Raw genomic sequence first — 11,977 nt, forward strand, 5'->3', positions numbered from 1 at the left:
AATTAACTTTCTTAAATATTTCTTTGAATTTTAAATAAAACGTATTATGAAATAAACATATTATTATAAAAGAGAAAAATTAAACATATTATGTTTGCTTCATTCCTTCCGTAACCCTTCCAACAAATTCTCATTATTTCTATTTCTATATTATTAATTAAAAAAATAAAAATCCAAATATACACATTACTTTCCCTTTTTAAAATAATAAAAAAATTAATTTGGTTGCTGTTTGCAAGCTTACATCTACATTAGCTGGTATGCAACTCACCCACTATCTCTTCACTCTTCAACAGCCACAACTATTTTAATTTATATATTTCCCACTCCCCAATTATAGTTAAAGAAAAAAAAAGCAAAAAATATAATCACCGAATTGAAAGAGAAACCGAGGGTAACTGACGTCATTTTTTAATCTAAAAATATTTAACGACAAAAAAAAATTAACTAAAAATAACCATAACTTACTTTATTTAGTATTTATTAATTACTGCGATAATTAATAAATATTCAATAAAACAAATTTTTATTATTTTTTTCCCTTCCTAATATTATTGTTTTAATCTATGTATGTATATTGTATAGTAGTATACGTAAGTGCGTAACTCATAGGTTATTAAGCTTCTTTTTGGCATTTTATTGAGAAGGGAAAGACAAGAGTATGTATCATTTTCAACTCTAATTATTATGAAATAAAATGCATATATAAGAGAGAAAATAGAGTTGGCGTCTTTTACCCTCTACGCAGCATAAAACTCGCAGTAACAAATAAATATATACACTCCCCTTAATTCTACGTCTTCATCTCTCTTAATTATCCTATTTTCTTAATAATAATAATAAAATTTGTCCATTCTAATATTATTATTGTTCTTTTCAACACCTCTTGAAAATGATACCGTTTGTTATTAAAATGAATCAATTTATTCACTGTACTCTTAAGTCTTAATCATCATCGATTTTAATTAAAATAATTATTAGCTCTTAATATATAATTAACATAAAATATAGTAACTATCAGTCTACCACAAATGTAGTCATTGTAAAACTGACTTACCAAATTAATCATAATATGTACTTATCAAATTTAATTAACCAACATATATACAATCCAAAAAAAAAAGAAACACTATATCAATTTATTTAGTACTACAATAAAATAAAATATAATTAAAATTTGATAATAAATAAATAACACCCCCTCTATTGTAATTCACTATTTACTAAAAACGAATGAATCTTCCATAGTGGGTCTGAAACAAAAACCTCTTTCAAGATTTGCATCATCCTTGTTTGCTTGCTCCAAATCAAAACCTTCCTTCTTTCCCATCAATACATGTCTCTTTAACATTCATATCAATACATGATCTTCATCATGATGTGTTATGTATGAATTCAAAGGAAAATGAAAAATTAAAGAGAAAATAATTAATAATAATAATAATAATAATAATAATAATAATAAAAGAAAGTGTTTGTGTGTGTATATGTATTGATGAGGAAAATAGTAAGCTAAGGCCTAAGGGGACTTATCGCATGTTTGCTTCACGCAAGCAACTAAACGTGTGGGGTGTGTTATTAAAAATCCTTTCTTTTACTTTTTCCTTTTTTTTTATTTTTCTTTTTTCTTTTTCTTTTTCATACTCGCTTGGCTTTAAAGACTTCCTCTTCTTCTACTTCTTAAATTCTTCTATTCTCTCTATCTATCTATCTTTCTTTCTTTCTTTCACTTCCCTTTTTAAAATACTAATCTTACACCAAACCCTAATTTCATACAAATACACCTCAACATTTTTTTTTTCTACTTCCTCCTTCATTCAATTCTCTTCATTTTTCTTCTCTTCTTAATTCCTCTCTACATGATCCTCAAAACCCTTTATTTTACTTAATCCAACAAATCATCACATGCCCTTCCAAACCTCAACACTAAAATTCTTTTCATATACATATAATTATTAAACCCTAAGATGAGTATGAACACTAGTTGTAGCGGAAGCCCTAGTGGTGGTGGCGGTGGTGGAAGCAGTAGTGGTGGTGGTGGCAGCAGCGGTGGCGGTGGCCCTTGTGGGGCTTGCAAATTCTTAAGGAGAAAGTGTGTACCCGGGTGTATATTTGCACCCTACTTTGATTCGGAGCAAGGTGCCACACATTTTGCGGCGGTTCACAAGGTTTTTGGTGCTAGCAATGTTTCAAAGCTTCTCATGAATATTCCAGTTCATAAAAGACTTGATGCTGTTGTCACTATTTGTTATGAAGCTCAAGCAAGACTTAGAGACCCTGTCTATGGCTGCGTTGCTCATATCTTTGCTCTTCAACAACAGGTACAAATTAATTTAAATTTCACATTAATTAGTGTATATTACTTAGTTTGTTGGGTTATTAGTGTTAATTAATTACAAGCATGTTATATATATAGAAAACTCAATATATATTCATCTAAGCTAATATATCTTGATATAAATGATAATTAAATATATTAAATTTTTACACAAATTAATTTTAACATGAAACAAATTTGATGTAATACACATAAATGGGTGTACCGAATGATATGCCTATATATAATATTAATAAAAATTTATTTGCTCATATATAAATATTTATGAATATTTTATCTAACAAACCCATTTGCATGAATCACATCAAATTTTTTTTAACGAAATTTTTAAAGGATAATATATAGGAAAATTTTTAAGTATATTAATATATTAATATTTTAATAAATTTTAACCGTTAATTTTAATTATAATCAGTTAAAAATTATTGAAATACTAGTGTATTAATACATTTAAAAATATATTTTAAAACAAGAAAAGATTTATTTTTTCTTTTTCATATGATTTTAGTAGATAAGGATGGAGGTAGATATAGAAATACGTATATTTTGGGATATTTATTAGTATTTGTTTGCTTCTTTGGTGGTCTTATCAATATGTATGTATGTATAATTGTATGTATCTTCTCCCTAAGCTTTTTGCCAGCTATGGTAGCTAGCTATATAGCTGAGACTTAGAATTAATGTGGTCAGCACTTTTAGACTAGAGTTTAATTCTTTCTTACGTTTTTCTTGACTTTTAGAATAATGAATGAGCAACTTAATATGGAATTCTAGGTATTCAGAATTAGAATGAATTGAAGGTCATAGATTATAGGTATATTAGCTGACGGTTTTTCTAAATATTATTCTATTAAACTTTTTATATATACCAAGTTGGAATAGAAATTTTGAAGCACAAATATGTCCATTGTATTGCCCAAGTTTTTGTTTTATAGCCAGATATTATTATATATAGGGTTTTTAGACCTCATGCATGAGCAAAACTATTTATAGAGGTCTAAATATATAAGGAAAGAAGTTATACTTTATAATCACAGTGGCAAAAATTATTTATAGTGACAATTTATTTTGTTTTTTTTGAAAATTTACTTTATTTTTAGTGACAATAAAAATAGTTGCTAATATATTTATAATTAATTAAATATTAATTATCTTATATTTTATTGTTAAAAAGATTTAGTGATAATTATGATATTTACCACTAAAATATTTTTAATAGTCACAAAAATCTTATATCTTATCACTAAAGTATATAATAATGCTGACAGATATATAACTGTCACAAAAACTAAATTAACTAAAAAAATACTCATAAGGGTTAAAATTAGTTTTTCTTCTAGTATATTAGATAAAGTATATATTATTAGAGTTGGAATGTTAATCCCATAAAATAAGAGGAGGTATTACATATTCATTAATAAATCAACTTATATTATAATGAAGCATAAGAGTGAATTGATGAATCTATATTCATTTTAAAGCATGGTTTGTTTATTTATATTATTGGGTTTCAAATTAAACATAGACACCTTCTAATTATATATTTCCATTCTTCAACACACATCCCTTTACATAAGTGTGGTTTGTGGTTGTGCCACATGAAAGAGGAACAAAAATTGGGTTTTGTGGGAAAGAGGAAACAAATGGGGTATAGGGCATAGGAAACCATGGAACAACAACCACCACCTAGCTAATATAGAGGGGACACAGTTTCTATTCTATTTTCTTTCTGAAATCCATAAAATCTTAATTGATTAAGAAATGATGATGTGGTCGGCGGTTACATAAAATGTTACTAGACTCTAAATATGTATATAAAGTCTATGTTTTTTATTATTTTTTTAATTATTATTTGGGTCATTACTACTAATGTCTTGGTATTCGCTGGTTTTAGGGATTTTGTCGGTTAGTTTCTTGGGCTTAGGCAATTTTCATAGGGGCATAGTACATCCTTTTGTCCCTACTTGGCCAATTTCTTCCACCCCTTTTTTTTTATTTATTCTTGAAGAATAGATATGAGGTTGAAGAAAGATGAGACACTATCACAACCAGCAAACTTCCTTAAATTGGGGAGTTTTGTTTTTCTTTTTAATTTTCATTCTTTTTTTTTTAGATAAATTTATTACTACTTACTTAAGAAAACTTGTTAGCTTGTTTTGCAAATTGCTTATTTTTGGAGATAATGAACAACTAGAAGCAAAAGCTAAAATGGCGATTTTGATATATGATGCATGGTTGCTTAGCTTTTCCTTTTTTAAAAGAAAAATCTAAAAAATTATCAGAATTTATTATTACTAATTATTATTTTAGCTATTAATCTAATTTTTTAGTCTATATTCAATAATATATTTTAGTTCATATTTTTATATATTAATAACTAATTATAAATTAAAAATAATAATTTTAATAATTTTTTAATATTTAAAAAAAATACATATGTCCTCATATAAGACAATGTTTACACAGAATTTTTTACTATCCCCAAAAACTACAGTATGTATGTAGATGAATGAATATCTAAAGGTTATATATAGTATAGGAAAGGTTTTAAGTGTATTGAGAACATTAGTGTTCTAATTATTTTAACTGTTGATCTGAATTATAAAAAATATATAATATATATTAATCGAAATTAACTATTCAACTAATAGGAGTCTTGAAATTTGTACATTAATTTTATTTAATTAATAATTATTAAGTATCCAATCCCTATGCCCTCATAATTGTCCAAGGTAGCAAATTCGGAAATTTTAAAGAGAATTAATATTTTTATTTATTATTTATATTTCTTATGTCTTGTTTTTAATAAGATATTTGCAAGTATTTTTTGAAATTTTTTTACATAAAGATGACAATGGATAAATTAGGATAGGATTTAGACTAAATTCTAATTTTATTTGTGGATTTTTTTTAATTAAACTTTAATCATATCCTATCTATAAGTTTATAACATGTTAATTTTAACTCTATCTACTCTTAATCTAGACGTATTTAATCTTATCCACAAATCATTAAAAAATATAATATTTAATAATCTGATGAGATCATAAGATTGTAATTTGATATTTATATATTACTAATAGATTTGACATTTATATAAATAAAAATGTTAAATCTATAATTAAAAATCTTGAATTAATGGTTAAATTTTTTTATATAAATAAAAAGTTTTTGATTCCACAGTCATTCCTAATATAACACATTTTTTATATAATATATATAGGAGGCGGATTAACGAATTGAATTGGATACTCGCAAATAGAGTTGCTGATGTAACTCTTATTTTCAAAAAGATATATAACTATTTAAGTATAACAAACAATATTTGAGCATATTACTATTAAAATATTTTAAAATCTAACGTAAAAGTTTAAATATTATTTTGAATTTTGATCCCTTAGTTATACCAATTTTTTATCCCTTAAAAGATCAAAACCCAAATAAGTTAAACCACAGGATCGATCTGTTATTGAAAATTACAACAAATTATATTTTTACTAAAAATTAGTATTTTCACTAAAAAATTAATAATATTTATAAAGAGTAAAACCCAAAAAAATATAGGGACAAAAAATAAAATTACTCGTTACTACACTATTATTTAAACCTGGAGCAAAAGTAGGTTAATTATTGAACCAATTAAATTATGTTTTTTCATTTCCATTTAAGTTAGTTTTTGAAATAAAATTCAAGATTATAGAAAATTTAACTTTTTTTTTTGTTAGTCATAAACACATATATATGACTTTTGATATGAAACTATATTAAATATTTTTTATTTAAAAAATATAATTTACGATCCTAACAAATTAGAATGTATAATTTTTTATCCTAATAAAGATATACATGAGAGTACTCTTGGAGTACTGTATAGGAGCAGAGTTAGATAAAATATTAGAGGAGACCAAAAATATTTATATAATAAAATAAAACTAAAATAAAATTTTAAAAGAGGCTAAACTGAAATTTACATATAATTTACAAATAAAAAATTAAAATTAGGAGGTCATTGCCTCTTTTTTATGTATGTAGCTCCGCCCCAATACTGTATTTATATTTAAATTATAAAAATATTATTAATATAATATTTTTATGTATATCTAAATTATCTATTAATGATAATAATAAGATATCAAATTAAATTTTAAAATAGTAATTAATTCTTTTTTAAACAATATTTAAAAAAAAAGGGCAAAGGTAACAGAAATTGATAAAATGTTACTAAAAAAATCGTACAAGTCTCCAATCATGTTGATTTGTTTATCTTTTCCGAGTGACTTGGTTTGCACAAAACTCTTGTTTAATAACCCCGAGAAGTTTGTTTTGAAGTCACGTTTTCATACCTGCAATTGTTAAGTTAATTTACTTTCATGAAACTCCACATCTTGTGTTATTCAAGGTCCAATTAAAATATTGAACCACGGGAATGTGCATATGGTATTCCCTTACCCTAAATTTTTAGTATTATCAATTTATATATATTGCTATAATAATTTTTATAAATATTAAATAGAGTTTAATTTTAATGTATTAATAGCATAAAATATTTTTACATAGTCGTATAATTAGATATGTCTTTTTAAATGATCATTCGCGATTAATATAAAAGATAGTTATTTTGATTTATGTAGTGTTATACGTAATTAAATACATGTATAAAATTATTTTACATTAATAATTATTAAAATTAAATTCTATTAAATATAGGACATGCTATTGTAGACAGGAAGAAAAAGAAACCTTAGAAACACAATTAAAATTTTGAGTAAATATTAGCAAGAAAATATAGTGACATTTTTTAGTCCTTGAACAAAATAAGTGATATGCATTATTGATTTTTTTTTGACAGATAGTGAATTTACAAGCAGAACTTTCATATTTACAAGGTTATCTTGCAACCCTTGAGTTACCTCATCCGCCACAACTACCTCCTACTCCGCCGCAACCAACCCTAGCCCCTCCGACTCTCTCGATCTCTGACCTCCCACCTCCACATCCCACTCCTGCCAGCACGGCTACCGTACCAATCACGTATGATTTGTCTTCACTCTTTGAACCTATGGCCCAAACTTCTTGGGCCATGCACAATAGGCCCATTGATGCACCCCGCCAATTTTTGAGTAGTGACACATCATCTTTACAGTCTAGTGGCGACGGTGGCGACGGTGGCGGCGGTGGTGATCTTCAAACACTGGCTCATGAGCTTTTGCGTAGACATGGAGTTGATCCTACTGCTCCTGTGGCATGTTCTAGTGCCCCCTCATCATCACAATCTCATTCAAAATGAACACAATCTTGGATTTAATTTACTGATGTCGGATCTTTTGGTCTATTTGAAAAATTAAGAAGAGATTTTAGTTGAAATTACGATGCTTATTGAGAATGAAATTAAAGTAACTATATAATAATTGTTCTTTATATGCATATATATTTTTTATTTGTTATTTACCCCTTCTTTTTTTTCTTTCATTTTTTTAAACTCTATTTTAAATGTTATTGAACTTAACAAATGTAGACCTGCATTATTTTTTTCCTCTTCTTTTGACTAATACAAGAACAGGCTAGTCAATAAATGAGATTTGTCACATGTACTTAATTAAAGGAGAAATCCTAAGAGACTAAAAGTGTGTTTGGTTTATTTTTTTTATTTTTTAAATTTTGTAAAAGAAAAAAATTATTTTTTTTCACAAAATTTTTAAAATAAAAAAGAGTAAAAATAAAAACAAAAAATAAGAACACAATCCAATGAGACTCTTAGACTGTAAATTCGTCAGGCATGCAATAATCGCATTGGTTAAAATAATTAGGTTACAACGTAACTTATTTTTAATACATATTTTATATTTTAATGTATATTATATAAATAATTAATTTAATAGTTAATTTTTTATATACACTTAATATGATTGTTGTTTAAATTCAATTGCACAATTGAATTGAAAATTAGAGTTTTCATCAATAAATAAATTTACTATGAATTGAGGATTAAAAAGAAAAAAAAAATGGAACACCCCAAACAGCTAGAAGGCAGAAGCACAAGTTATTTGGGGCTCTGCCTTGCAAATTAAATGTTAATGATTTGTGATAAAGAATGAGTACATATCAATTATATATCTTTGTGTTATTTGTTAATAATTAATTGACACATTACAAAATAATATAATTAGGAAGCTACTCCAATAAAAACGTTAAAAATATCTTTTTTTAAATATTTTTTAATAATTAAAATTTAACATATATAATCGATTTAATTTTGAAAATTCTAAATCCTAACTCTATGACAACAGAGAAAAAAAGGGCTAGAATTTAGGATTCTCAAAATTAATATATATAATAAGAGTATTTTAATCATTTTTTATAATAGAGGTATTATAGTCATTTTTTATAAAAAAATAATATTAATTTAGATTGATTCAAAATTTGATTCACTATTTTTTGGTCAAATTAATTTGTCTGGCATAATTTTGACAAAAATAACACGATTCAATCGATTATATGTGTTAAATTTTAATTATTAAAAAACATATTTAAAAAAAGACGTTTTAGTCGTCTTTATCGAAGTGACTCCCATATAATTATCCCCTACCACTTTTATTATGTTTATCCTATGATAATTAGAAAAACTTATACACTTACATAAAAAATAAATAAATGAGAAAAGGACAAATAGGTCCCTGACCTTTTGATCCGCGGACATTTTCGTCCCTGAGCATTTGAAAATACTTTTAAATCCCCGACCTTCACAAATCTTGGACGGATGAGTCCCTCCGTCGAATTGCCTTCGCCAGACCCGTCGGATAAGTCTGATGTGGCTCCTGTGTGGATGACGTGGCATGACTGGTTGACACCTAGACTGCTGAGTGAAAAGCTACATTAAAAAATTAGACAATTAAGTCCTTGTATCACTAAACTACGTCGTTTTGCCTTCATCCCTTACAAAGTCCCTTATAATACCCATTACACCTATACCACCCTTTCTGAATTACATTAAACCCTAAGGATACCAACGATCATCATACTCTGTTTCTCCCTCCAAAAAGATCACTACCCAAGCTGAGACGTTTGCCGTGTGCAGTGGCTATCGAAGAGGCCTCTATTGTTGTTTGAGTTGCTGTCTTCGTTACCGAAGGTAAGAAGTCTGTATTGTAGCTTAGTTAGTGGATTGTGAGGTTAAATACGTATGCAAGTATGAACTGTGTTGTGAAAGGACTGATCCTGCATGTTGATAGAAGTTGTCAAGAAAGTATTGGGGTTTTTCGATTGAAATTGAATTACTGTTAGGGCAAAGAAAGCTTCTGGGGTGATTTTTCGTCTCTGTATGTTGAAGGTCATTGCTTTTTAATATGTGAAAAGAGTAATTCTTGATCATTGTTACAGTTTTTTGTTTTTCTTTTTTCAGATGGTTGATGTGTTTGTAGTGCCTGTGTTCCACCATGGAGGTAATTGAGAAGTTTCCAGAAATGGTCCTGGACTTCGTTAATTTCGGAGACTTGATCACACTGTTCAAGGGCTTGGGGTACCAATCATACAAGACAGTTTATTGGTATGATCCAAGGAGTCCTGATATTGAGTTTGGGCTGCATATTTTGACAGGGGATGCAGGAATTAACGAAATGCGAGAGAATAAAATGAAGAATACAGAGACGGACGAGTTTTACCTATACTTTGACCACCCTGTTGATGAACCTGAGATTGTGGAGGATGTTGGAAAGCAAAGTAACAGTCCTGATGAGGGAGAGGTTTTGGTGGATGATCAGAGTTCGTCATTTGATAATGGTTATGAGAGTACGGAGGATGAGCCCTGCAAACCTCCACCTCCCGGGTTTGAAAGTAACAGTGATGATGATGATACCAGTGCTGATGATAAGGGTAGCAAAAGGCAGAGAGTAATGAATAGAAATAAGAAAGTTGTGTCTCCAAAGAAGACAACTGCAAAAAAGACAAGTGCTAAAAAAAAAGAAAGACGTGAAAGAAGATGGGACAAAGTAGTGGACCCAATGAGCAGCAGACTAGAAAGAATGTTGGGCCTGATCCTAATGTGCAGCCTAACAGAGGCTCACAACCCAATAGGGACCAACATGTTAGGTTCTATGTGAGCCTGATCCAAGATGATGATGATGACCTGGTATATGATTATGAATCTAGCAAGCATAAATTTCCTGAGTTTGATGATTATTATGAGCATGGAGAGGGGAGGTTTGAGTTAGGGACTAGGTTTGCCACCATAGAGAGATTTAAGAAAGTTATAAAGGACTCATTCATTGCTGATGGTAGGGAGCTTAGGTGGATTAAGAATGACAAAGAGAGAGTGAGGGTGGGATGCATGGATGATGAGTGTCAGTGGCTGGTTCATTTATCATACAACAAATCTCTGCAATGCTACCAGGTAAAGACTTACAAAAATGACCATACATGTGCAAGGGACATGGGAAGTAATGCGGCTGATCAACATTGGATTAGCTTGAAGGTTGAGAAGAGAATGAGTGCACAGCCTTATATGAGGACAAGTGAGGCTATTGACTTTCTCAAGGAAGAATTCTCACTCACTGCACATCCAAAAATGATTTACAGAGCAGTTAGAATAGCCATCCTCTGATGAAATCCCTCTTCCTCTTCAACAACTTCTACCTCTTTCTCAACCAGAGGTCTTTTATCAAACATGCAACCACTGCTTCCAATTCTAGCAAGATACTCATCGACTCAAAGAAAAAACTTGCAATACGGTTGGTTTCCTGTCGAAATTCCCAAAATAATGTACTATATAAAACCATTCAAACAGAACAAAATCCCCAGGTTTTTTATCTTACCTTATAGAATGGGCAACATAAGAAGACTCTGTTTGGGTTGCTACTCGTCCTCGACATATACATTATCGTATAAACTCCACAGAAGTATCTCGGGGCGACATCGTCCTTCAGGTCTCCGTCGTGCACAACACAAGGATCTGAGCTTGAAGCAGAATTTTTTCTCTTACTCCCCTGCGGCTTCTTCTCGACGTTGTTGATGCTCCATTAGCAGCCATGGTTGATGCAGGTTGAGCTCCTCACCACTGGCCTCCAGAAAGAAACGCAATCAATTTAAGGATTAGGGATGAAGGTAAAACGACGTAGTTTAGTGGTGCAGGGACTTAATTGTCCAATTTTTGAATGTAGCTTTTCACTCGGCAGTCCAGGTGTCAACTAGTCATGCCACATCATCCGCACGGGAGCCACATCAGACTTCTCCGACGGGTCTGGCGGAGGCAATTCGACGGAGGAACTCATCCGTCCAAGATTTGTGAAGGTCGAGGATTTAAAAGTATTTTCAAATGCTCAAAAATAAAAATGTCTGCGAGTCAAAAAGTTAGAGACCTATTTATCATTTTCTCTAAATAAATAATGTTATTGTGAAATCAAAAGAGAAACAAAAGATAAGTTATTGGATTTTGCTTCCTTCTCCCCCTATTATTATTTTTTTGTCAACCTACTCTCTATTCTATCCATTGAATTAGCCATTTAAAGATTACAAATTAATTATTTTTATCATTCTATTATTCAATTAATAATTTTCGTCAACAATTAATGATATATAACGTTAACTAATAACATATATAATACTTAGTATGTCTAATTAGACATTGAATATATATATTATAAAGTC

General features: G+C 29.0%; 1 protein-coding gene across 1 annotated transcript; it reads left to right on the forward strand.

The window, feature by feature from the left end:
* Nucleotides 1-1,797: 1,797 nt before the first annotated feature.
* On the forward strand, nucleotides 1,798-7,701 carry LOC107475723 (LOB domain-containing protein 18). Its single transcript, XM_016095368.3, has 2 exons — nucleotides 1,798-2,321; nucleotides 7,188-7,701. Exons 1-2 carry the CDS (start codon nucleotides 1,968-1,970, stop codon nucleotides 7,623-7,625), a joined length of 792 nt encoding a protein of 263 aa, XP_015950854.1. The 5' UTR covers nucleotides 1,798-1,967; the 3' UTR covers nucleotides 7,626-7,701.
* The last annotated feature ends 4,276 nt before the right edge of the window (nucleotides 7,702-11,977 follow it).

This window comes from Arachis duranensis, chromosome 2 (genome assembly GCF_000817695.3).
Source record: "Arachis duranensis cultivar V14167 chromosome 2, aradu.V14167.gnm2.J7QH, whole genome shotgun sequence".
Classification (NCBI taxonomy): Eukaryota; Viridiplantae; Streptophyta; class Magnoliopsida; order Fabales; family Fabaceae; genus Arachis; species Arachis duranensis.

Coding starts and splice junctions, on each gene's coding strand:
- LOC107475723 (XM_016095368.3), top strand. CDS start 1,968: ATGAGTATGAACACTAGTTGTAGCGGAAGCCCTAGTGGTGGTGGCGGT. Junction 2,322..7,187: donor TCTTTGCTCTTCAACAACAG/GTACAAATTAAT, acceptor TTTTTTTGACAG/ATAGTGAATTTACAAGCAGA.